Below are 27,152 nucleotides of genomic sequence, written 5' to 3'. Positions count from 1 at the left end.
CTATACCTTGATCTGTGAGTGCTGCTTTGAAACTAGAGTTTGTGCTGAGAAACTTTTGCATGACTGTTTAAATATTTTTGAAGATGCATGCTGTTGGTATCCCAAAATGATGTTCCTTGAAAGTACACAGTAGCCGGCAACCTGGTAGAGTTCACTTTATTTTTAAGAAAACCATTGGCACGTGGGCTGGGTTTCCACCAGCAGCCGTCAGGCAGTTCTGTGCTCCTCTCCCCTGTGCTGACTTTGAAGACATTTGCAATTCAGCTTCAATGAAAAAATAAGACTTTGGCTTGTTACTTGCTGATGCATTCCAGTTTGGCTTGAATTTTATGGTGCAATCTGAATTTGCATCTTTTCTCTTTCAGTTAAACTTGTCATCCCTTGGGTTGATATCCAGAAATTGGAAAGGACATCCAATGTCTTTCTGACCGACACCATCCGAATCACCACGCAGAATAAGGAGCGCGACTTCTCCATGTTTCTGAACCTGGATGAGGTCTTTAAGATCATGGAGCAGCTGGCAGATGTGACGCTCCGGAGGCTGCTGGATAATGAAGCCTTTGACCTGGACCCTGATCTGCAGGAGCCAAGCCAGATCACCAAGAGGTACAGCTTCAGTCCCATGGTGTCCTTCAACTGCGTGGCCTTTTCATGTGCTTTGGTTGGCCTAGGTTTTGAGGTCTTTACCCTGTGTCCCCAGGGCATTGGTTCCAAGCCTCTGTGGATGCTCAAGTTTCTTTGATAAAATGGCAAATGGCATAGTATTTGCATTGGAATCTTTTTTTGTGTGTGTGTGTGTGTGGTGCTGGGGGTTGAACCCAGGCCCCTGGGTTGGCAAGAGCTGAACCACTGAGCTACACCACAGCCTCATCTTTTCATATTAAATCACTTGAAATTATTTTGATACTTTTGTCATCAATAGGATAAGCCAGTATTCTTTACAATTTGACCCAGGTCAACACCAGACCTGGAGATTCTTAGGGTAGTTGCTTACCATGTCACTTTAAAGAATTCAGCTTTATCTTCAGAAGTTCAAAACATGATGTTGGAGCTGGACATTGATTTCAGGTTTGTGGATCATAATTGGGTAACTAACTGCAGTACTGATATCAAGGTGAACTGTTATGAAAGATCCTTAGAGAAATGAGCAACCATAGAGTGCTGTTCTGGCTAAAGTTTTTTGATATAGTTACAGAATCACTACTGATCTGAGACTGCTAGTCATTATAATGGAAACATCATCATTTTCAGGTTGCAGTTCAGTGGCATTAGGTACATTCACACTGGCACATGACCTTTCTCACTGCCCATTCCAGAGCTCTTCTTACTTGGTAAAACTAAAACTCTCCCTACTAGACACTAACTGCCTCCTCACCCTTTCCCAGCCCCTGACGACACTCATTCCTACTGTCTGTGAAATCGACTGGATCTCTCGCACAAGTAGACAGCATTCAGCTTTTCCTTGGGCTTATTTCACTAATATAATGTCTTCAAGGTTCATCTCTGTCATAGCATGTGTCCGAATTTCTTTCCTTTCCAGGGCTGAAGAATAATCCATTGTACGTGTTCACCATATCGTGTTGATCCCCTCATCTGCGGTGCACACTTAGGTTGCTTTCGCTTCTTGACTGCTGGGAATGATGCTGCAGAGAGCGTGGGCATAGCACTAATTTCTCTGACGCCTGCTTTCAATTCTCTGGAGTATTTTTTTTTTTTACACAGAAGTGGAATTGACAGATCAAGTATTTCTATTTTTAATTTTTAAAGAAACGTTAGTCATTTACTTTACAAAATGTTTATCTGTTTTAACATTCCTGCCCCCCCACCTTTTTTTTAATTGACGTCTCTTGAAACTATTCCAGGAGATGGGGAAAACATGGCTATATTGCTTCTGCTTGTGAGGCGGTTCAGTCCAAAAGCATCTGAGAGTCTTTGCAGGGCCATCAGCAGAATCTCGCGATTTTTCTGAGCTGCATTACGTGGGCTAGATGACATGATGACAGATCGAGCATCCCTAATCTGAAAATTTGAAATGTTCTGGAATCTAATTTTGGAGCATTTTTTTATTTCGATTTTTGAATTGGGGATACTCAACTGGTAAAGTCTACCTAAATCTTGTAAAATCTGAAAAACTCTGAAATTTGAAACTCTCCTGGTCTCAAGCATTTTGAATAAGCTCGACTCAACCTGCAGTTCATTCAAAGCTGTAAGGTCTAGTGTTTAGTGTTAATACAAAGAATCACTTAAAAAACAGAAGATCTCTTATTCGCTAAACACATGCACTTTCTTCGGAATGTGGCGGGGGAGGGGTGCGTCTTCCTACTTAGTGGTCCATGGACAGCAGCCGTGCTCAGCGTTCAGTGTATTCAGAAAGATCTCAGCTCCCTGCCAGCTCTGCACGTTTACTTCATACTGATCATGTGTTGCCCCTCAGGGAGCAAAAAGAAAAAAAAAATGAAATGTTCTTGGTGGATTTCTTTTTGTTTTTTCAAAATTGGTAAGATTCCAATGAATTCCACATGGTTTGGGGTCACCTCTGATGATGTGACAGTTCTTTTGAAAGATGGAGTGGTTCTTGGTGTCATTTCCTTAAGAAAGAGACTCTTGGGGCTCTGACATTTAGTTTTGATTCCTAATCCCAAGGGCTCATGTCCCTCTTGGCTCCAGGACCCCTAATATGGTCTACATCTGAGACAGCCCAGTATGGTGGCAGCTACGCTGTCCTGTGTGTTTTCCTGTGTCCCTGAGATAGTTGGTATCCAGGTCCTTGGACTCCAGCTGACAAAGCTCTGTTAAAATGAAAAGGCACACACATAAGCAGCCTGAGGAATCGAGTTTGGGGTGTACGCATGATGAGGCTCACACCCACCGCTAGTTAAAGCCCGATCCTTTCCTGTGCTAGTGTCAGGCGTGGGAGGCCAGCTGTCAGCTGATGGCCAGTGTGTGCTGGTGACCCCACAGGCAGCAGGATTCAGGTGATGTCCTCGCCATTGTTGAAGCTCCACTTAAGGTGTGGCATTTTGGGTTTGGGGCAAAGTGAGGAAAAAAAGGGGAAGATGGATGGGTCTGTAGCACTTCACTCCCTTCTGGCAAATCACGTGTTTTGGAAGGAAGATAATCGGCGCCGGCAGTCTTCATTCTTGTTGCAGAACTCAGGGTAATTCCACAAGGCTGCCCCAGCCTCCCCCCACTTTCTACTCTGGGTTCTGTTAGAGAAAAGGACACAAAGGTTCTTGGAGTGGCCAGTGGTTGAGCTTCCTGTGCCCATGGGTACCCAGGGCTGACCCTGGGGCTCAGAGTGGGATTCTGGCCCCCAGCTGTCAACTCCCAGGTCAGTGACTTCCTCCCAAAGCAGAGCCCCGTGCTGGTTCTCCTCTGCAGCCTTTGTCACAGCGACGCTGGTTTAAACAGGTAATGACAGTCCATGTGGCCTCCTGCCAGGAGAGCCCAGGTCTCCAAGTTTAGGAAAACAAGCTCTTCCTGGTGCTCAGGGTTCAGCAGACATGCTGGAATGCCCCTCAGGCCCTCTGTGGCTGGTCCCCTTTCACTTCCCGTCCCAGATAACAGCTTTCAAATAGTGCCCGTGGGGCCGCGGACTAGATAAGGCAGCATCTGATGTCCCGTCGGTCACCATTGTCTCTTGGTCACTCCAGTGGGATTTATGGACCAGGACAGAGCATGGCACATACGTGCAGGGGATTGAGAGCATGAGCTGATGTGTCATTGTCCTGGGATAGGACAAGGGAGAGCTGCAGGCTCAGGGCTCATCTACTGCTCACAGTACAAAGTGATCTGGCCCCGGGCTTCTCAGGTTGTCATCCCAGAGCACAGGGGGCAGAGTGACCGAGGGGAGGGGTTGGGGAATAAGTGGATTGATCCTGATGTTTCTAAACAAAATGTATCCTGAAGCTGGAATGGCAGGTGTAATGAGAGGAGGTGGTGGAGGTGATAGTCTTCCTAAATCTGATTTCATCTGTTCAGACCGGCTGGAAATGCTGGAGGAAACTCAGTGTAGTGAGTGGAAACTTTCCCACAATAAACCTTCTCTCTGTCGGTGTATAAGGCGGGCAGTGGCCACCAGGGGTGAGTGTCCTCACCAATGTACCCTCGTCCCTGGCTGTCAGATTTTGCACCCCACTTTAGTCTTCCCCCGCCTACCCATCCCCTTTCCTGCCAGTCTCCTTGGGCCCCCACCAGCCATGTCCTCTTCTATCTGGCTGCTGTGAACATGAGCAGTAAGACATCTCTGGGGCCCCTGAGCCCTGCCAGCCCCACCTCTCGGGGGAGACCGCATCTCCCCATCACAGCTCTGAAGCTGCAGGGGGTCTGCTCAGGTTATTGTCTCTGGGGCAGGATGGCTGGAAGATCATGAAGACGGAACTTTTCTCTAGAATGAGAAGGGTGTATGGATTCTGTGTAGTCAGCTTTGGGTCCCTGTGACCAAAATACCTAACAAGAGCAGCTTAGGGGAGGAAAAGTGTATCTGGGGCTCATGATTTCAGAAGTGTCAGTGCATAGATGGCCAAGGCCATTGCTCTGGGCCTAAGGTGAGGCAGCACATCATGGCGAGAGTGTGTCATGGAGAAGGACTGCTCCGTTGTTAGCACGTGGGAAGCATGGCCAGATGGAAGAGGCCATGCCTAGTGGGGGACAAAGGAGAATGGCAGGAAGGTGGGAAGGGGACACAGGGAACATGTACCCTTCCAGGGCAGCCCAAAGTGACCCACCTCTTCCAGCCAGGCCCCACCTGCCCACATTTACCACCCAGTTAGTCCATTCAAAATAGGAGGGGCTGAATAGGTCACAGCTGTCACATCTAATCATCTCACCTCTGAATGTTCCTGCACTGACAAGAGATTTGGAGGGGGGGACACCTCATATCTAGACCACAGCAGATATCCTATGATGTCAAGGTCCTGGTCTCTTCAAGATGTAGATGGGATTTCCAAAGTGATTGAGGAGGCTCTGGTGTCCTTGGAGGCCACCTTCACATGGCACCCATTGTCTGAGGGTAGGTGAGCATTGTGTCCCATCCTGCAAGTGGTCCTGGGCTCCCCGCTGTGTGCTGTACAAGGGGGCACATGGCAGCAGCATCCTGCTATCTGCCATCACAGGAAAGACGTTTCGAGCCCCACACATTTGATAAATGAGACTCTTTTGTGCTGACTATGACTCTGAGGAACGCCACGTGTGGCTGGGCTTTTTGCCCGTTTCTGGATTGCTTATCCTTGGCATTTCCCAGGGTTCAAGTGCACAGTGCATGAATTTGGGGTGGGTACATAACTAAGAGCCGCTGGAAGAACCTCTGTGTGTCCCGTAGGAAGCAGGCTGACCTCAGAGGACCTCTAGCCCTCCCTTATTCCAGAAGGGCAGGGGTGGTGGCTCAGCTATCTCATCTAGTGTGCAAATGGGAAATACTTAAATGCTGATCTAACTAACAGGGGAGGTGACCTGCCCCAGCCTGCAGCACAGCCTGCAGCACAGCCTGAGTTCTGGGAAGCATTTGGCCTCCATGCAGCCTTAGGCAGACATATAGCAGGCTCATGTATGTGCACCGAGCCCAGAGATGAAGTTGGCATGTAAGACCCAGATGGAGTTCTTCCTAAATGCATTCTTTAAGGTTGATGAGAGAAGAGAAAGGAAACCTGTTTTCTATTCATGTTTACCTAGACCATTAGGGACAAATTGTCTGGATTTGTTGAAAAACAAGTGAATTATCTACATCTAAGTTTATTGGGTCTGAAGTCTTAGAAATTAAACTTGGGGTTTTGAAAGGTATTCATAGTAGTCTAGAACTTCCTGCATATTGGCATGGGAGATTATATGTATTAATTTTAGCATCAACAAACTTGCAGTTGTTTCTTCACATTCTGATCATCACTTTTTTTTTTTTTTTTTTTGGTACTGGGGATTGAACTCAGGGACACTTGAACACTGAGCCACATCCCCAGCCCTATTTTGTATTTTATTTAGAGAGGGTCTCACTGAGTTGCTTAGCGCCTCACTTTTGCTGAGGCTGACTTTGAACTTGTGATCTTCCTGTCTCAGCCTCCTGAGCCACTGAGATTACAGGCTCATCTAGTGGTGTGTGCTAAGTCAGAGTGGTTTGTGGCACCTTCTAGTGCTGATTTCAGCTGAAGCTCTCCTGGTGTGACAGCTTTGTCGTGTGCACACAGCAGCCCTGCAGGCACCAGGCTACAGCTGCTCTTTCCTCCTGGGGGTGCCTCTGCTGTGGCTCGAAGCTCTGTCAGCTCTGTCAGCTCCACCTTCTCAGTGTTGGGGCGTGGGCTTGTCTATGGTTGGAGAAGCAGAGGCTGTAAGTACAGAAGGTCTGAGAGGCAAGTTGTGGCTAGCGAGCTTGGGTTTCGGAAAAGGGAATTGATACATTTAGCATCAAAACTACCACCTGCCTGGGAACTTAAAGGGTGGTCTCTGGTCTCCACCAAGAGCTGCTTTCTTACCAGGTCACTGTTTCACTTCACTTGTGCTAGAAATGTCACTATGTGTCTCCCACATGCTTAGTAAGTGGCAGCAGACTGCTTTCTACAGAAAGGGGAAGAAAGCAGGTCGTAAGTTCTTCTTCTGCTTTCTTTTTTGTATTGGAGGTTTCTGGTCTCTGGTTACCAAATGTGCCCAGAGGGACAGTGGACACTGGGTGTGTAGAACACCCAGCTGCCCTGAGGACACAGAGAGGCCCAGGAACCAAGCTGGTGGCTGAGGAGGCAGGGGCCCTGGAAAGGAAGCTGCCGGCCTCAGGAGGCCTCAGGTTCCCGGACACCTCGCCCTTCACTTCAGGACTCGGGTGGCAATAGATAGGAGCCCTCCTGCCCTCTAGCTCAGGCGAGCTGCCAGCTTTGTGCTGATGCCTTCTTCGTGTGCCACTTCACTCGGCATGCTCCACCGTCTCCTGGGGAAAGGGAGCTGTCCCCCGAGGGAGGAATTCCTTGGTGCCAGAAGCACATCTGTAAGATGTGTGAAGGAGTGGCCTCCACTGTACTTCCCTTAAAGCCATGTGGCCAGCATGTTTTGGGGACCACATAAACAAATTTAAATAATCCAATTCACTTTATTTGGATTATTTAAATTTATTTTAAATGGATACATAAAAACATAAGTGTGTATACGAAACCCTCTGGTGTTTGAATTCTTCTATACATTGTGTGCAGTTTAAATCAGGCCAAACATAACTTTCTCCTCAAACATGGTGAAAAAAATCAGAATCTTTTCATCTAGCTTTTGAAGTGCACTGCGTGGGGTTGGTACCTCTGGTCCCCCCCTCTGCCCCCGCACACCTGAACTTCCTGCCCCTTCTCTGACTCGGAACCACTGGTCAGCCTCTCCCCAGTCGTCCCCGTTTCCACCGTTCTACCCTCGCCTGCTATGAGGGCAACTTTTTCAGATTTACATGTAAATGTGTTGGACGTGATGGCTCTCAGGGACTTAGGGTCATCCTGAGGGACCTCGCCTTCTGTTCTTGCAGCATGTGAACTTCTGCGGTGCACGTGGCTTCCTCACGCTCCCTGGTGCTCCTCTGGAGACAAGGAAGGCTCCATATTTTTTTTTAATTGCAATGTGTGATCTTTATTTATTGATTTTATTTATATATGACAGTGGAATGCATTACAGTTCTTATTACACATATAGAGCACAATTTTTCATATCTCTGGTTGTATACAAAGTATATTCACACCAATTCGTGTCTTCATACCTGTACTTTGGATAATAATGATCATCACATTCAACCATCATTAATAATCCCATGCCCCTCCCTTCCCCCTCCCACCCCTCTGCCCTATCTAGAGTTCCTCTGTTCCTCCCATGCTCCCCCTCCCTACCCCACTATGAATCAGCCTCCTTATATCAGAGAAAACATTTGGCATTTGGTTTTTTGGGATTGGCTAACTTCACTTAGCATTATCTTCTCTAACTCCATCCACTTACCTGCAAATGCTATGATTCTATTCTCGTTTTTGCTGAGTAATATTCCATTGTGTATATGTGTACACCACATTTTTTTATCCAGTCATTGGCTCCATTTTTGATAGTCATATATGAACAATTAGCCCTTTTGGAGGGTGCTGTTCAGGTTTTTACAGTATCCAGGGGACCCTGTACTCATCACCACAGCAATGTGACATTTTCTTACCCCCTAAAGAAGCCTCATGTTCATGAGCAGCCACTCCTTATTTTCCTTTCTGTCGACTCCTGTGTTGACATTTCCTATAAATGGAATCCGTCTTTCTGTGTCTGACTTCTTTCCTTCAGCCTAAGGTTCCCTAGCTCCTTCCATTCATTCTTTCCTGTGATGGCTGAGTAATAGCTACCCTGTTTCAGGGGAGGTACCACATTTTATTTATCCATTCATCAGCTGGTGGACATTTGGGTAGTTTCCACCTTTTGGCTGTGAATAATGCTGCTGTGAATATTTGGGTGCAATTCGTGGACGTAAGTTCTCGGTTCTGTTAGGCGTGCTCACCCAGGAGGGGATTTCCAGGTAGGCAGGGAGTCCACTCTAGCCTCTGTGGGTTCTGGCTGTTTGCCAGGGTGCATGCATCTTGTGACCTTCTCACTGGCATCATGTGAGCGCTCCAGTTTCCCCGCCTCTTCACCGACACCTGTTACACTTTTCCTCTGACTTTTCCACATTTGGATTTTCTGCCATTTTTGTGGTAATTCTCAAAATTACTCAAACCAGGAAGGAGTTCATGGAATTCTTCCTGGTGGGGACAGTGTGCCCTGCTCCTGGTACTTGCTCAGAAGGTTGGCTATGAATCTGGATGGCTGTGGGGCTGACAGGCTCTGAGGGGTGTGACATTTTTTTTTCCAGTCACTAACTGTCAAGCTGTGCCAGTGAGTTCAAAAGTGTCTTTCTTTTCAGTCTTGTTTCTGCTCACCTTTCCACCTCTTCTTGATCTCTCCCGCCTGTCCCCAGGGACCTGGGGGCCAGAGCACAGAACGAGTTCTTCCGAGCCTTCTTCCGGCTGCCAAGAAAGGAGAAGCTGCGTGCTGTGGTGGACTGCTCCCTCTGGACGCCCTTCAGTCGCTGCCACACTGCGGGGCGGATGTTTGCCTCTGACAGCTACATCTGCTTTGCCAGCAGAGAAGATGGCTGCTGCCATGTCGTCCTTCCGCTCCGAGAGGTAGACCTTGCCTCTCACCTCTTGACCTACTGTGCACCTCTGAGGAGGCCTTTTGTCATTTGAACCCATGTCATGGAGTCTATTTTCTGTTGCTAAAACGAAAACAAAATGCTTGATGCTGGGTACGCTTACTAACCAAAAAAAAAAAAAAATTAAAAACAACAAAAAAAACTTATTTAGCCCCCAGTCCTGAGGCTCAAGAAGGTAGTGCCAGGTCAACTCCACTGAGGACCTCATGGTGAACAGTATCCCAGAGGCAGGATGATCACATGGTAAGACAGGAAATATCACATGGTAAGACAGGAAGCCAGAAAATGGGGAGGGACCATTCTGTTATAACAGCCCCTCCTGTGGGAACTAACCAGGTCCCCTATCCCTAGAGTTTCTTACTAGGCCTCAACTCTTAGAGGTTCCACCACCTTTTAATACTGCCCCATGGGGGACCAAGCTTTCAACACAAGAACTTTTGGGGAACACACTCAAGCCATATCACAGCCAGAGCAACTTGGGCTGTGAGATGAGGAACAGGGAGTGGGGACGTTTGCACTGTCTCACCTTCTAAAGATGGACATCTAGATGACCAGGCTTTAGGAGGGAAGAAGACCTGAATTACACCCTTACCCATTTGGCCATTGTTTTTCCTGCTGTTGCTATGGCAACCCGGAAGTTGCCTAGAAGTGATGGGGAAGAAGAGCATACTCCAGCCTCCACATTATTGATGAAGCTGTTATTAAAAAGTACATGCCTAGCAATTAAAGCTTTTCCAACAGCTCTTAGGAAGGGATCCTCCTCTTTCGTTGCCAAAAAAGGAAAAAAGAAAAAGGCAAACTATAAAAGCTTCACCTTTTGAAAATACATGGCAAATTGTTTGGCTTTCATACTCTCCTGGAACTTTAGGTAAAAACTTAAAAATGCTTCTTTTTATGAGGCTCCAGTCCCTCCCATGGGGCTATGCTTCTTTTGTTGGAAATGGGAGGTGGGCCACCTGAGTTGACTGCTACATCCAAGCCACTCAGTCCTTGGCTTCAGGCATCTCTGCTGAGATGGTACCACAGCTGTCGTACACATCAAGACTTCTGGGTCTTGCTTCCTGTAGCATAGGTCCTGAGCCTGATTCTTTTTTTCTTTTTAAATATTTATTTTTTAGTTGTAGTTGGATACAATACCTCTATTTTGTTTATTTATTTTTATTAGTGCTGAGGATCAAACCCAGGGCCCTACACATGTGAGGCGAGCGCTTTACCGCTGAGCCACAACCCCAGCCCCTGAGCCTGATTCTTTAGAAAATTTTTTTCCTTCATATGATTTCCCACCACCATGATATTATTATTCTGCAGTAGATGTCTTCATTTTGCAAGTATTATTATCAGTGGAGCAAGAAATCCACAAGATGACTTCTATAGTAAAAAAAATAAATTGGTAACATGCATAGCATAAAATTTACCTTCTAACCATTTTGTAAGTAGACTCATCCAGCATGTCACTTTGTGACTTGTTTATTACATTACATAATGTCCTTAAGATTCATCTACCTTGGGGCTGGGGATGTGGCTCAAGCGGTAGCGCACTCGGCTAGCATGCGTGTGGCCTGGGTTCCATCCTCAGCATCACATACAAACAAAGATATTGTGTCTGCTGAAAAAACTAAAAAAAAAAAATATATATTAAAAAATTCTCTCTCTCTCTCTTAAAAAAAAAAAAAAAAAGATTCATCTACCTTGTAGCATATGTTAGAATTCCCTTCTGTTTGAAGGCTGAATAATATTCCATGGTAGCCTGCACAATGGTTTGCTTATCCATTCCTCTGTCCCTGGAGGTTGGGCTGCTACCACCTTTTGGTGATTGTGACAGATGCTTCTTTGCACACTTTTAAACCTTGGCACCAGGTCCTTATTGCCATTGTTCTATCTTAGGATAATTTATGAGCACGTACGTGGAGGCCTGCCTCCCTTGTTTTTGCAGTACTTCTGTGTCATTAAGACAGTTTTTTCGTTAGTGCGTTGCAATCATACGTAACAGTGGGAGGCGTTGCTACCTACTGCTACATGCACAGAATGCATGGTCAGCTTCATTCTCAGCACCTCCCCTTTGTGTGCCACTTCTTGCACCAGGTAGTGAGTATTGAGAAGATGGAGGACACCAGTCTGCTGCCCAACCCCATCATCGTCAGCATCAGGAGCAAGATGGCCTTCCAGTTCATCGAGCTCAAGGACAGAGAGAACTTGGTGGAGGGCCTGCTTGAGAGACTGAAGCAGGTCCACGCCAACCACCCTGTGCACTATGACACCTCAGCCAGTGACGAGGACATGGTAGGAGCATACAGCTTGGTGGCTTTCCCTGCCGTGACGGTCCCTCTCTCACACCCCTGGGGCAATGCGCTCCGAGCACATGTGTAGAAAGGTGACCATTGGGGTGTGAGGGAGAATGTGTTGGAGATGACTGGTCTCCGGTGGCCAGGGGCATCAGTCTGGTGTCACCTTAGGTGTGCTGGGTGTCCTGCATGGGCATTACATAGGACAGGGGCTGCTGGGAGTCGCCCCATAGCTTGTAGGGTTGAGTGGGTGCCCCCCGATTTGTGGGGCTGGTGGTTTGCTGCCTAGGTTGGTGTCGGGCTGGAGGGACTGTCGGGCACCCTCCTTCCTCGCAGGTTGTGGGGTGCTACCACACCCTGGGTTGGAACAGATGTAACCTGCTGAGAAAGGTTTCTCGTCATCCTTATGGTGGGACGGCTGAAGAAATGGACCTGGATCTGCCAGGGCCTCACCTTCTAGAACTTTCTTTGAAATATATTTTTTAAATGCATTTTTAATTAATACCTAATGATGGTGTATGTTTTCCTCTCCTGTTTTTTTGGCCGGACAGACGTCACCTGTGTTTTACTCGACAAGCTTGTGCAGTGGCCACAAGTTTGGGGATCTTGAAATAGTGTCCTCTCAGAGCAGCGAGGAGCATGAAGACGAGAGCTCACCTCTGCACCCCGGGCCCCTGACCTCTGTCTTCCAGCAGTCGGGCAGCCAGAGCCCCGACTCCCGTCTGGTGGGTGAGGCTGCTCTGGCTTGCTGTGCCTTGGGCACTGGTGGCTGGGTAGTGACCACGGTGGGTACGACGCCTTGAGCACCAGCTCCCGAGGAGTAGGGCAGAGAGGTGGCCGCTGGCCTGGGGCAGCACGTGCTCCTCCTCCCTCTCCTCCTTGTGGGCATAAGATGCAAGGGTCCCTCGAGGGCTCAGGCAGCGGGGCAGCCGCTCTCCCCAGGTCCTCCAGTGGCTCTGGGCTGTCTCGCTGTGTGGCTTGGGCAGCTGGCCATGCTGAGCCCCTTGCTCCCTCCAGCCAGTAGCACCCATGAACTTTGCATCACAGGGTCCCACTGTGTGTCCTCGGGGACAAAGGATCGCCTGTCCTCTAATTTTATGGACTAAAATTATTTTTGCTACATTTATAGTTTTTTCTTTATATGGAAAATGTGAGGCAAATAGACTCCAATTTGATAAATAGACTGCAAAAGGCACTTAAGAGACTAGCGCACTGGCAGTGTCACAACCATGGGGACCAGGTGGGGCTGCAGACGTCATTACCCCAGGCGGCTTCTCCGTCACTGAGGCCTGTATAATCATTGTTAATTTTATTTATCCACACTGAACCTTTTCATTTTCTTTATATATATTATATATATTTTGATGTATTCTACATATTTACATATCGATAAATATATTGTATATTTATACTATATATCAATAAATATGTCAATGTACAAATTATTCCTTAAATTCATAAACAATTTCCTAAGTGCAGGAAAATATTAGGCTTATGTGTTTCTCCCATTACTGGATAATGCAGATTATTAAAAGCACTTGTAAATATCTTATTTAAAAGCCCTAACCATCCCTGCCCTCTAGGGATAAAATGTTTTCAGTCATCTAGAGAAACAGTGTCTGTCTTGTTTCTGGTACTGAGAGCAATCTTTTTAGGTTTCCATTTTCATCCTGGCTGTCAGGGAGCTCAGGGCAAATTGTGACGCCTCTTGCTCCCCTGTGACCTGAACTGGCCTGTGTCTGAGCAGTTGCCTTTATCACTTCATCATCGCAGTACCTCAGGGTTCCCTAATGTCCCCCAGTCCACCACCCTCCTGTCTGACCTGTGCTACTTCAGTATTTGGGTGGGTGTGATTTATTTATTTATTTGGTGCCAGGGTTTGAACAGGGCACTCGACCACTGAGCGACGTCCCCAGCCCTGTTTTGGGTTTATCTGGAGACAGGGTCGCACTGAGTTGCTTAGGGCCTTGCTATTGCCGAGGCTGGCTCTGACCTTGCGAGCCTCCCAAGCGGCTGCAGCACTGTGCCCGGCTGTTTTTATGATCAGTGTTGCCAGGGAGATTTTTTGTCTGTGTGTAGATGCTCCCACTGGACTCTGGACTCTGGAGGGCCGGTGCTGGGCTGTCCATCTTGGCATCCTCTGCCGAGTTAGAGGTTCAAATGTACCTTCCTGAATACAGGTGTAACTTCCTGCCACCCAAGATCCCCAGTAGGTAGAGGCCTTGTTTTCTCCACAAGTTGAGGAGGGGCTTCTTTGTACATTTACAGGTGTTTTCTTTTCCAGTCCAGGGAACAGATCAAAATAAGCCTGTGGAGTGACCACTTTGTGGAGTACGGCAGGACCGTGTGTATGTTCCGCACAGAGAAGATCCGGAAGCTGGTAGCCATGGGGATCCCCGAGTCCCTACGCGGAAAGCTCTGGCTCCTTTTTTCAGGTAAGTGTCTTGAGGTCACATGTTGTTTCTGGAGTAGACTGGGAACACCTCGTGTGAGCCGTGTAGGGTGGGCAGTGCCACCCATATTGGGTCAGCCGTGTACCTGGGACCCTTCCTGGGTCAGCTGTGAGACCCAGTCGAGGCCCGAGACTCTGGGCGGCAGTGCTCTTCCACAAGGCCCAGGCAAAAGCCATCTTCTGTCCTTCAAGAGCGACTTTGCGGTTCTGTCCTTAGTGCTGAGAATCTGTCAAGGAAATCTGGAGTGGAGTCGCTTTAGGACACGAATTCTGAAGTGGGCTACATAAGAGCCCGGAGTTGTCAGTGCCATGGTGTTGAATGAACCCCTCTGGGCCGTTTCTTTTCGTCCTTCCTCTGTCGAATTGTGTGGCATCTGTCCATTTCCTCCTCCTCCACCACTTGACACACATGGAGGTGGCCTCCTCTGGCCTGAGGCCCCTGGGCAGCATCTGGGAGTCCATCGGGATGTTGTTGATGGACGGCCTGAGACGGGGCCAGACTTCTCTGGGGACTGCAGGGCAGGCATTCGTCTGCATCCGCCGTGAGCAGGTCCATCTACTGGGCAAAGCACCCGGCCCCCAGGGGCAGGAGGGAAAGGCCCTGCCAGCCAGTGGGGGCTGCTGCACCTTCAGGGTGCAGCGGGGGCATGTGAGGCCCCCTCCCGAGATGACCCAGCAGGGCCCCTGGTGGTGGGCCCAGGGACCTGCCCCCTCCTCACTTGCTCTCCTGGGCTGGAGCCTTCCCTCCATCAGCCTCTTGCTAGCATCCCTCCCCTGCTCGCTCTCCTCTCCTCCTGTCTCCCCTCCCCTTTCCTGCTCCAGACACCCAGATAGATTTCGGGGTCTCTGCCCACTGCGTGCCGTTGGATTGTTGGGCACACATCCGTGTCTCTGGCACTGTCTGTTGTCCTCCTTGCTGATCATCACCCCTCATGCCTCCCAGCTGGTTTCTGCAGCTGCCCACCAGAGTTGTACCACTAAAATCTTTCCTTTTTAAAGTTACCTTTAAATTTATCTTAAATTTGATATAAGTTCTGTATAGTATATTCACTCTACAGTGGATAGCCGATGCAGTGGTTCACACCTATAATCCCAGCTATTTAGGAGGCTGAGGCATGTGATCCTCATGGATCACAAATTGGAGGCCAGCCTCAGCAAACTTAGCAAGATCCTGTCTCAAAAATGGTTGAGGTTGGGGCTGGGGTTATAGTTCAGTGGCAGAATGCTTGTCTAGCATGTATGAGGCACTGGGTTCAATACTCAGCACTATATAAAAGAAATAAAAACTAAAAGTATTGTGTCTATTTACAACTAAAAATATTTTTGAAAAATGGTGGAGGATGCAGCTTGCCTAGCATGTATAAGGTCCCGTGTTTTGTCCCCAGCACAACACACACACACACACACACACACACACACACACACACACACACAGTGTGTATAGTTATAGTGGAAAAATAACAGATAGAGGAATAAAGAAACAGTAGCATTACTTACAATCCCAGCATCTGAAGCTGCCACCTATTAACGCCCCTGCTCTGTATCCTCGGGGTCTTTAATATACCTACACAGGCACACAGTTTTCACATGGGGCTGTATTTTCAGATCTCAATATGGGGCACTGGAGCATCAGTTCATGAAGGACTATCTTCTTAGGGATGGGAGGTTTCCTTTGTGGAGGGAGGACTGCTGTAGTTCAGGGAAGCGGGTGTCTGTGGCCGGTGTTGCCTATGAGCGCAGGGAATGATGGGAATCGTCAGGCCTGGGAGGATGAGGAAGGGAAGGCATTTTCACTAAACCTAGTCAGAATTTAAAACCATACACATCAGCTAAGGCAGAACTGGATGCATTTCTGTTCCCTTTGCCCTCAGAGCCCCACCTTGCTTCCAGCCCCAGGGCCAGAGTGCAGTGGAAACCAGGGATGCCCTGGTGCAGGTGGATGAGTGGGTGGAGGAGCCCTGACACTCTGCGGAGGCCTGCAGCCCTTAAAGCCACCTGCCCACCAGAGGTCTGGCCTTGGCCTTGGCCTTGGCAGTGGGCGATGGCTCAGAAGATGTTGTGCTTGCTTACCCCGCCCTGTTTTCCATCTTTTGAGGTTCCTGCAGGCAGCTTGCTGGTTTCTTTGGAATTGTGTGCTTTGCACGTAGGTGCTTAAAACTTTGTTAAATTAATTTGTGAAAATTGTGTGTGCATGCATATATATGCTCCTCTTGTTACCAAGGAGTACTGCTTATTACAAGCATTATAATAAAGTAATTTTCTTCAAACCCAGGGCCTCGGACATGCTCTGCATGCACTACTACTGAGCCCTGCCTCCAGCCCTAAAGTTGTTCTTTTTTTTTTTTGGTACCTCAGATTGAACCCAGGGGCGCCAAATTCCCAGCCACCTCCCAAGCTCCTTTAAATATTTTATTAGAGACAGGTTCTCAGTGAGTTGCTTAGGGCCTCGCTAAGTAGCTGAGGTTGGGTTTGAACTTTCGGTCCTCCTGCCTCAGCCTCCTGAGTCTCTGGGATTACAGGCATGTGCCACTGTAGCTGGCCTAAAGTTTTTCAAATATGAGCTCCCCCCCCCTTACATAAGGTTCTTTTTAGAAAAGACTTCTTTTCCCCTGTTTATTTTTTGCTTTTGGACTAGGCCACATGACAGCAGTGACGACTTGTGTGGTCTCAAGGTATTTTATGGCCATCACTGAGCAGCAAGACCCCACTGGGGTCCCCCGGCAGGTCGTCATTTCTCCTTGAAACATTGCTTCTCGCACCTCCAGATGCTGTGACGGACCTCGCCTCACACCCGGGCTACTATGGGAATCTGGTGGAGGAGTCCCTGGGACGGTGCTGCCTGGTGACCGAGGAGATTGAGCGGGACCTGCACCGCTCCCTGCCCGAGCACCCTGCCTTCCAGAACGAGACCGGAATCGCAGCCTTGAGGAGGGTCCTGACAGCCTACGCCCACCGGAACCCCAAGATTGGCTACTGCCAGGTGATGTGGGGGTGCCGAGCACAGAGGCCTTCAGTCTGTTTCTGGTCAACCAACCTGGGGCTTCGGTTCTGTTCTCAGCCATCTAGTCCTGGCGACTGTCCTGTGAAGGCACAGTCCTTGGTCCCTTCCCTGAAAGAATGTGCCCAAAAAGGGCCGAAGGAAAGCATCCGTGTCTAGTCACACTGCAGATAATTTGAGACTTTAAAATTCCTCCACTGTCCCCCCTTCCCCCTCCCCAGGGACAGGGCAGTGCCTTTTTGGGTTTTTTTGTTTTGTTTTGTTTTGTTTTTTGGTATCAGGATTGAATCCAGGTGCACTTAACTACCGAACGACATCCCCAGACCTTTTTATTTTTTTATTTTAGACAGGGTCTAGCCAAGTTGCTTAGGCTGGCTTTGAACTTGCAGTCATCTTGCTTCAGCCTCCAGAGCTGCTGGGATTATGGGCGTGTGCCACTGTGGCAGGCAGGCCAATGCCACCTTTACGGCCCCTTCAGACCCAGCCAGGGAGAGAAGGGGCTAATGGAACTTCTAGACTTCTACAGAAATCATAGGGGTTATTTGAAATGGTCATGCAAATTGGGAATCGATAGTCAGGGCAGATATCTTTGCTTCAGGAAATGTGAACGGGGGTAGGAGGAATACCTCGCCTTTTCCTGATTGGAAGGCTGTAGACAACAAACTCAAAAAGAAATAAATGTAAACAGCAGAAACCCAACACAAGATTGGATTAGAGAGGCTTTTGACTTTTAAAAACTTAAGATTTAAAATTTCATTTTCCTGTAAATAAGCAAAATTGGTGGGTAAATGCAGTTTTATGTGTCTGTCTGAACATGGAATAGCTGGATTTGATTTAACCCCACATCACAGCTAAATCCAGCATTACCAGGTGGGGGACAGGACCAAATGGCACCCAGTTGCTCAGTTGAGTGTTTCTTGTGAAAGAGTGTCACACCATGGTCATTCCATGCCCCACGTGTCAGTATGGTTGGGGCACACTGGGTCTCTCCCCCTAAAATCTTTACTCTTGTGGACCATTTGGGCTCATGTGTTTGTTTGTTTGTTTTGTTTTGTTTTTTTGTAGTGGGGATTGGACTCAGGGGCTCTCTCCCACTGAGCTACATCCCCAGCTTTATTTTGTATTTTATAGAGACAGGGTCTTGCTGAGTTGCTTAGCGCCTCACTGTTGCTGAGGCTGGCTTTGAACTCGAGATCCTCCTGAGTCAGCCTCCCGAGCAACTGGAATCATAGGCATGTGCTACTGCACCCGGTGCTCTCATGTTTTTATTTTGTTTTGTAGTGCTTGGGGGGAACCCAGGCCCTCGCATATGGTAGGCAGGTGCTCTACTCTACCGAGCTACACCCCCAGCCCTGGGCAGGTGGGTTTCTAATCTCGCGGCATCCCGTGACCTGTTCTGTGACAGCCTGTCCTCTGGCCTTCCACAGTCAATGAACATCCTGACCTCTGTGCTGCTGCTGTATGCCAAGGAGGAGGAGGCCTTCTGGTTGCTGGTGGCTGTATGTGAGCGGATGCTGCCTGATTACTTCAACCACCGAGTGATCGGTAAGCCATCTCCCTTCCTGCTCCTCTGGTCTGGGGAGGAAGGACAGCCTGTGCAGGCGGCCATCCTCAGCCCCATTCATGAGATCCCTCTGGGCCACTCAGCGGCGCTGCACAAACACAGCTTACTCCTGAATTTGCAAAATGAACTTGGGGAATTCTCTACCCGGGTCCTCTAGTGAAATAAGATAACTGGAATGAGTTCCTGTGGGAAATACCTGTGGAGTTTGGATCAAAAACACATGATTTTAAGTGGGAAGCTGAATTTACAAGAAGGAAAGGAAAGTTCTCTGGCCCAAAGAGCAAGTCACAGTGTGCAATGAGAGTGGCTTTCACTCATGCAGTGTCCTAGAAAGGGAGGAAGTGCCCCCTTGGCCACCAGGGGAGCTGGGTGGAGGAGTCCTCTGTTCCCTTAGAGAAGAGGTGGGTGGGATGGTGCCCAAGATCCTTGAGACCCACACTTAAATAAGGAGATTGTAAGCAAGTTAGTCTGTTGCTGCCTGACTGATACAAGTCAGTTTTTTGTTGTTATAACTAAACACCAGAGGCAGCTACTTATGAAGTAAGTGGCCCACAGTTTTGGAGGTTTAAGGGCATGGTGCCATGTCAGCTCACTTGTGGTAAGGACCCCGTGGAGGATAGTAATGACAGGAGCATATGTCAGCAAATAGTCACATCTCAAACCAGGAAGCAGAGCTGGCTGGGGCCAGGCCTGCTCCTGAATAACAGCCCTCTTGTGAGGATGACCAAAGGGTCAGAGTGCCCAGTAACCTAAGGGCCTTCCACTTGGCCCCACCTCTTAAAGGTGCTTTCACCTCCTAATCCCACCTGTGCACCAAGCCTTTAGCACATGGCCTTTGTGGGGAGGGGGACAGAGTTAAGCCACATTCGAACCACAGCAGGGATCTAGGCTAAACTGTGGTCCTGCACTCAGAGCCTCTGACTTGTTGGTCACAGTTCGAAAATGTCCATTTCTGTGGTCTAGCAGCCTCCTAGTGGGAAAAGCAAAACTGTTTGGGGTAGTTTATACTCTTCAGGGCACTATTTAGTATCCAGGTGAGAGACAGACAGAGCCTAAAATTATGGTCACAGTTTGGGAACAGAAGAAACAAAAGAGCTGACAGACAGAACTCGGCAGCTGACAGAACACAGGGGGCAAGACAGGAAGAACATACTTTGGAAAACTGTATCCTAAGAACCAAAAGATGTGAGGACTTCTGAGGTGGTGGCGTGGTGTGTGTGGTCCCCGGTAGGGAGGCTGGGGCCAGTGGCCATCTTCCATGGCTGAGTGGCTAGTTGCTGTGCTTCCTTTGCACTTCATGTCGTGGAGGCAGCGTAATGGACAGAGTACGAGGAAGAAAGAGAACTTGGGTGTCACCACTGCTGGTTGGTAAGAGTTGCTGGGACTGCTTCTTCTCAGTGATCTGCTAGACTCTCGGTGATAGTGTGTGACCCTGCCTCAAGACAGGGTGGGACATTCTGTCACCTCCAGGAGGTATCCTCTTCCCTTCCCTGCCACAGGCAAGGCTTGGTACTGTTCAGTCACCATAGTTCTGTCACCATAGTACCCCTGAAGGTTTCTAGTACCTCACCTTTAAGAGGGAGACAAATAATAACAGCAACCAATACACAGCAAACAATAACCAGCCTTAAATCAGACAGACAGCTCCTACTATGAGGTTGTATCAGTTATTGCCTATAGTAAAAGCAAGTTTGCATGGGGGTATACAATTTCAGAGGGTGGACAAAGAACAGAAGTGGTGTAGGATGTGATGTTTAAGAGGAAGGAGAAGAGAAGATAGAAATAAAAAATTATGGGAAGAGTGAGAGGGAATAATAGAAGTTGGATGTTAGGAGAAAAGAGAATCAAGGGAAACAGATAAGTGAGAGGAAAATACATATAAAACAAAAATTGAAAAAATAATTAAAAATAGGTAAGAAGAATACAAAACAAAACTGAAATATATTATTCAGACATTCTAGTCCTCAATAAACTGTTGCATGAAAAATAATTGATTTAAAAAATGGTAGAAATGTGAGAAAAGTAAAAGGAAAAGAAGATCTTGATGAAACATTGAACTATTGTTTGTGTTGGAGTTCAAAAGATTCTCAGCTTCTCTTCTCAGGGTGAGGTGGGTTGTGGGGAGTATGATGCTTGTTCCCTATCAGGGTGGGGCTGTGGGGGTGAGAGGGCTAGCCCTGGAGGAGGAACTCTTGGATGCAGGCTGTAGGCCAGGTATGCTCTAGTCTCTTTGCTGAATGCTAGTTGGTCTGGAGATTTTAAGTCAGTGCACCTCTAGGGTCCAGCAATTGCCAGTCCACACTGGAAGAATGCACCCCAGAAGTCTCCTCTGGGTTCCACTTGTGTGGTGGAGGAGTCTGTCTTTAGCCCGCTAAGTTGCCTGCGGACCCCACGATTCCTGGTCTCTGATTCAGTTTCCAAACTCAAACTCTCCCACTCAGCCCTTTCAAATTCCTGGTTAGGCGCTTCTCTCCCAGTCTGTCCTGCAAGCAGCTGGATTGGAAAGGGATGGGGAATCCAGGTGGGTTTCCACAACCAGTGTTCCCCTGTGTAAACCTCTCTCCATGCTTGATTATCTCCTGGTCACTTAGGCACACACTCTGTCATGCATCATAGGTTTGCCCAGCTTGTTTTTGGAGCTAGATTTGGGTCTGACCAGACTGATTTCTGTCACCATAGATGAACACAGCCTGCTCTTGAACTTTGGACCAGTGTTATAATAGAGAAAGAACTCTACTCTGGCTCCCTTCACACAGCATAGTCTTTGACAGGTGTCTACCTTCATGGTACACTGATAGTTTGTTCCTCTGTCACTGAGTACTGTGTCACTACTTTTATACCATACTTTTCTGTCTAGTCACCTGTAGATAGGTGTTTGAGTTGCTTTCAGCTTGGGGCTGTGATAAAGTTGCAATGAACATTTGTGTAGAAATCTTTGTATATTTGTATATACATATTGTTAGTTTTCTTGGATACTTATTTAACCTGAGAGCAGAATTGCTGAGTTGTAGGTTAGATGCATGTTGGAACAAGAAACTGTCAGTTTTTGAAGAGGATTTAATATATTCATAGATCTCATATCAACTGTATATGAGTGTCCCAGTTGCTCTGTGTCCTTGCTGACACTTGGGATTATCTTTTTAATTTTAGACATGCTAGTGGGTTAGAAGTAGTATTTTTCATGATGGTTTTAGTTTGCTTTTCTGTTATTATTCATGATTTTTAGGATATTTCTCTGTGCTTATTGACCATTTATTGCTTTTGAGTGTTCAGCTCTTTAGCTTACCAAAAAGCAAATTGGTGGGCTGGGGTTGTGGCTCAGAGATAGAGCCTAGCATTCATGAGGCACTGGATTTGATCCTCAGCACCTTAAAATTAATTAAAGGTATTGTGTCCACCTACAACTAAAAGATAAATCTTTGTGGAAAAAAAAAAGCAAATTGCTTGTTGTCTTAAGTTGCAGGAATTCTTTTTCTGGATGCAAGACTTTTGTCAGGTTTATATTTTGCAAGTATTATCACCAAGTTTGACACTTAAAGTTTCATTTTATTAGTGGTGTTTTTTATGAACAGCAGGGTTTTTGTGTTGTTTTTGCTGGAGTTCAGTTTATGGTTGTTTTTATACTTAGTATTTTTAATGTCCTAAGAAATATATTTCTTCCTGTATTTTCTTCTAGCAGTTTTATAGTATTAACTTTCATAGGTCTACGACCCATTTCAAATGCATCTTTCCATATGGTGTGAGGTAGGGGTTAGCCCCCTCCCTTTTCATATCGATATAGTTGAGCAAGCACTGTTTCTGGAAAATACTATCTTTTTACCTGTTGAAAGGTAAACTGCACTGGAGAATATTAAAATATCAAAAATTAGTGTGAGTCCTTCTCTGGACTCAGATTCTTTCTGTCGTTGTCCTGCCCATCTCATAATCACTTTAGTTTCAGGGTCATTTTGGAGAGTGTGAGTCCATGGTTTCCCTTTGCAGGGGCTCAGGTGGACCAGTCTGTCTTTGAGGAGCTCATCAAGGAGCAGCTCCCCGAGCTGGCGGAGCACATGAACGACCTCTCGGCCCTGGCTTCTGTCTCCCTGTCATGGTTCCTGACTCTGTTCCTCAACATCATGCCTCTGGAGAGCGCAGTGAATGTCGTCGATTGCTTCTTCTACGATGGGATAAAGGCCATCTTCCAGCTGGGGCTGGCCGTTCTGGAAGCCAACGCGGAGGGGCTGTGCAGCAGCAAGGACGATGGGCAGGCCTTGATGATCCTCAGCAGGTGGGCCCTGGCCACTCCCCCTGTGGCCAGCTGGGGGTGGGGTAGGTGGCAGCTGGGACTCTGGGCGACCACAGGAGGAGCATCAGCAGGTGCGCAGCCTATGGATGCTTTCTGTTCCACTCTGCCCCGTACCTGTCACCCTGTGGTCTCTCAGAGCCAGTCCACTGTGGGGTGCTGTCACTGGCATGGGGTAAAGGAGGCACCTTCCCTTACCCTCGTCACCAAGTGCAAATCCAGGAGGATAGGACTTTATAAATATTTTTCTCTAAGAAAATTAGATGGACTTACAGTGGCCTTGAACAGGGCTGGGGACACCATGAAATGCTGGCCTCAGGCTTCCAACTGAAGGTTTCCGACACTTTATGTATGCATGCTGGTGACAGTGAAATCAAAGTCACAGCAGGACAGGCCCAGCTCCTGGCTGATGGGCACTGTATTAGGGGTTTCTTTTCAGAACATGGGAAGCTTACAATTACACGTGTGCACAGAATTTGTGCCAAGTGCACTAGAGAGTCTCAGGACCCCAAAAACCTACCCACAGGGCCAAAGTGGACAAGCCTGGCTTTCAGCGTGTCTTTTCTTCTTTCTGAAATGACTGTGGAAGTTGCTGCCTGGCCCTCCTCCCAGGCGGTGGGCTTTGAAAGTCTGCTGGCGTCATCTCATGCCCCTGGGAGGGAAGGCAGTGGGTGATGGTGCTCAGAGAAGGGCAGAGGCGGCCTTTAGCTTGGAGGTGTGCTCAGGTTTCTAGATCATATCAAGAATGAAGACAGCCCGGGGCCCCCCATTGGCAGCCATCACGCCTTTTTCTCTGATGACCCGGAGCCCTACCCTGTGACTGACATTGCTGACCTCATCCGGGACTCCTATGAGGTACCTGAGCCCCCCTGCCCCTTCCCACTAGGAAGCATGCCTGAGAGATGGCTGTGGAGGGAGGGTTCCTGGGCTACTTCCTGTTTCCTGTCTGGACACAGAGGGCTTCCAAGTAAGTGGTTCCTGTATCCCTCCAGAAATTTGGAGACCAGTCTGTGGAGCAGATTGAGCACCTACGCTGCAAGCACAGGATCAGGGTCCTCCAAGGACATGAGGACACCACTAAGCAGAACGTGGTGAGCAGAGGACACCTCACACTGGCGCTCATGGTGTTTGGGTGCCGACCTGGGAGTGCCTAAGAATACTAGGGTTTTTTGTTGTTGTTGTTTATTTTTGTACAGAACTAAAAACCTACTAGGAGTGACATGTGTAGAAACATCCAGGGTCACACTGAGAAATTCCCTTCTGGAAGCCTCAGTTTCCCTGTTGTATGGTGGGGATAACATCCAGTGCCTCTGTGAATTGGAGGTGTGTAAAGTGTCTAGACAGGTGGCCTCAGGGGGAGCTGTCATTAGAGCTGTCTCCCCGTGTGGTGCCTGCTGGCTTTGTAGCAGGGGACCCTTGTCTGGAGGTACTGTGTGAACAGGAAGGAGGTTGGGGACAAAACACTTGGAAAACTTCTGTCATGCCATCTTTGTGTCAGAAGGGAATAGATGCTGGGAGGAAAAGAGCCACTACATAAGGAAGCCAGTCCTTTGTGTCCCCTCCAGTCTTCCCGGGATACAGACCTAGAATTCACTCCGTTGCTTCTTTGTGCTTTCCTTAAGCTCCGCGTTGTTATCCCCGAAGTGTCGATTCTTCCTGAGGACCTAGAGGAACTCTATGACCTATTCAAGGTATGGAAATCTGGGAAGAAGAGGGAGTTACGGGCCCTGAGCTTGGCCCAGCCTACAGCACCCAGCCTTCCTAAGGTGAGCATGCACGGCCTGCAGGGGTCTGCCGAGTGCAGGGCCTGTGGCAGCAGAGGCTAGAGCAGGCTCACCTGCCTGCTTCCATCCAGAACCTCTCAGCCTGCCACCTCTGCCCACACACCAGGGCCCTCCTGAGACAGCATTACCCTCCCCTAAAACAGCCTGGCATCCGGGAGGGAGGAGCCAGGGTTCCCTGGACAGCTCCACTGGGCTGTGTGGCCCACGCGCTGAAGCAGCCGTGCTGTCCTGAGAGGGCCTGGCATTGTGATTCGGGCTTCCCTGATCTGTGCTGTGCTAATGAGCGTGGGTTCCTAGTCAACAGAGGGACCATGATCCTCGCTGAAGTCATCACCTGACACAAGTTTTAATTACTCATGCTTCTACCTGGGAATACGTGTGCCCATCTCTGTATTTCTGTGGCAGGTGTGCGGCTCGTTAGGTATTTCCCATTGAGGCCACTATAAGTACTCGTCCATGTGACCAGTCTTCGCTGATTTAACCAGTCGATGATCTGTCATGCCAGCGGTGTTTACAGGGTACATCAGATTGCTGGTCCTCGGGTTTTGGGTGAAGTGCCAGGCTCATCACCCTGTCAAGTGTTTCTTCAGCCTCCTTGCTGGGAGTTTTCTTCCTTGAAAGAGTGCAGGCCCAGGATGCACTGCCACTCCCCACAGAGACAGGGCAGGAAGCAGTTCTGGAAAGCTGGCCTGGCGTGGCAGAGGCCTTCCCCAGCTCTTCCTGGTGGGGATGCCAGCCCCTGTCACTTCCTAGCTCAGATTGCCAGAGCAGGCCACAGCCTGAGCAGCAGTGCTCTGCAGGGAGCTCGAGCTGGGTGGCCTGAGGCCTTCCTGGGCCTGGAGGGGGCCTTCCCACAGCCTCTGGGATGGGTTGTTGGGTGGTGGGTTTCTGGTGCTCCTCAGTCCAGCTAGCAGGGCCTATGGTGACAGCTGGCAGGCCCTTGTCCCCCACAGCCAGCACCGGTCCCCAAGTTTTAGTTTCCTTTGTAGCATGAAGACAAAGTCAAAGGTTACTTGCTCTCCTGATCCCCTTTGGCTTTTCAAGGAGGAACAACAGGGAATACTGGAAACCTAAAAGCAGGGAAACAAATTACAAAGGTGTTTTTGGTTTATTTGCTTAAAAAGACTGACTTGTATAGGACTATTTTCAAGAAGGAGAATTCAGGAGACATCACACATCCAAATTTATATAACAATAAGATTTATTAGTGATAAAAATAAATTGCTTTGTACTGACCACATTGTTCATCTGTCATAGGAAAAATTATGGAAGAACTTGGTTAGATGGTTTCCTGTTTCTTTCCTATGAAGGATAAACAATGTGATTGATACTTATTAAAATTTTTTTTCATATTTATAATTAGTCCTAAAAAGCTTTCTTTTATGGAGGGCTTAACCACAAACAAAAACTTAAACTATAAATCCAAGATAACTTTCAAAATGCACTCCTAAGGGAAATAAAAGTAAAGCAGCATTGTCTCCGGGTGTCTGCCTCAGTGGTGCAACCCAGGGCGCCTCTTTTTTGAGCTCATGCCCCACCCAGCAGCCTTCTGAGACTGCTCTTTCTCCCATGGTCTTGACCTTTGAATTTCCATGGCTTTAATAGTCTGTGTATTATAATAGTTTAAAGCCTGTTGAAGTTCTGTCGGCTATTATGTCCTCTTGCTGGGTTTTCACGTGCACCCTTTTGAACCAGAATTTCACTTTCTCAAGAACAGGGGCCATGTGGAAACACCCTTACACTGAATGATAAACATGTGACAGGTTCCTCACGAGGAGGCCATTTCTTAACTGCCCTTCCCTAAGCCTGGAGTGAACAGGCACGTTGGTTCCCTATGCCAACAAGCAGTAGTCAGCTCTGCCCAACTTCTTCAGACTCTTTCCATTAAGGATGAATGACATGCTTAGCACTTAATGAAATTTATTTTAATCACTAAAGCAGTCCTTTAAATTTCTGAAGTCCAGATTTGTGATGTCTCACTTTCTCTCAAACTGAAAAACTGTCCTTAATCCTGTCCTCCCAAGTGGGATGTGCACAATGTAAATCCAGACCTTGGGTCACAAGCTCTCCTGGAAACATCCAGGCCCTGAAACAGTGCCTTACGTGTTCCGTGGACATGTTCTTACTAATGATCACCTAAAGTCATCCACGATTGCTGGATGATTGTGCCCCAAAGGGCATTTGATCTCTTTGATTATTGTTTTGTTTCCTTCTTTGTTCTGCATAAGACTTTTGTCCTCAAAATTTAATGGAAAGACAAAACAAATTATACCTAATTTCATTTTTAAAAAAGGTGAAGAAATAGAAGAAAGATTTTAAGCAAGAAACTGAAGGGCCTTACCTTGCCCCTGTGATCCTGCCTTATACAAGTAATGACTGTGAACATGGGGAGCATCTTTCCCGACTCCTGCCTCCTGCCGGTCTTTATCTATAGACACACATGTACACAATGGGGACCTCGCATACCTGCTTCCCCGCCCCCAGACAAAAGATTGTGCCACATATAGTGGCCTAAGAATTTTTTTTTTTTAGTTGACCATACACTGTGGACTTTTTTCTAGATCATTATCTACAAATCTCAATCTTTTTTAATGATTGCATATTTTCCTTGTAGGGCTGAA

The 27,152-nt window shown here is 47.9% G+C and overlaps 1 protein-coding gene across 9 annotated transcripts in view; it reads left to right on the top strand.

Annotated features, from left to right (window-relative positions):
- Positions 1-27,152, top strand: part of Tbc1d8 (TBC1 domain family member 8) — a 154,693-nt gene that overhangs the window by 118,068 nt on the left and 9,473 nt on the right. For 5 of the 9 annotated variants that reach the window (XM_078028580.1, XM_078028578.1, XM_078028581.1 and 2 more), the window contains 11 exons: positions 366-606; positions 8,933-9,140; positions 11,252-11,449; positions 12,003-12,236; positions 13,736-13,886; positions 16,669-16,883; positions 18,329-18,446; positions 22,447-22,732; positions 23,473-23,602; positions 23,740-23,838; positions 24,370-24,513. In XM_078028580.1, the coding sequence (XP_077884706.1) occupies positions 366-606; positions 8,933-9,140; positions 11,252-11,449; positions 12,003-12,236; positions 13,736-13,886; positions 16,669-16,883; positions 18,329-18,446; positions 22,447-22,732; positions 23,473-23,602; positions 23,740-23,838; positions 24,370-24,513 (2,024 nt within the window). The remainder of the gene's footprint in view (positions 1-365; positions 607-8,932; positions 9,141-11,251; positions 11,450-12,002; positions 12,237-13,735; positions 13,887-16,668; positions 16,884-18,328; positions 18,447-22,446; positions 22,733-23,472; positions 23,603-23,739; positions 23,839-24,369; positions 24,514-27,152) is intronic. The other 4 variants (XM_078028583.1, XM_078028579.1, XM_078028576.1 and 1 more) reach the window with 3 other exon arrangements.

This window comes from Ictidomys tridecemlineatus, chromosome 12 (assembly GCF_052094955.1).
Source record: "Ictidomys tridecemlineatus isolate mIctTri1 chromosome 12, mIctTri1.hap1, whole genome shotgun sequence".
Classification (NCBI taxonomy): Eukaryota; Metazoa; Chordata; class Mammalia; order Rodentia; family Sciuridae; genus Ictidomys; species Ictidomys tridecemlineatus.
This window is presented reverse-complemented; position numbering and strand designations above follow the sequence as displayed.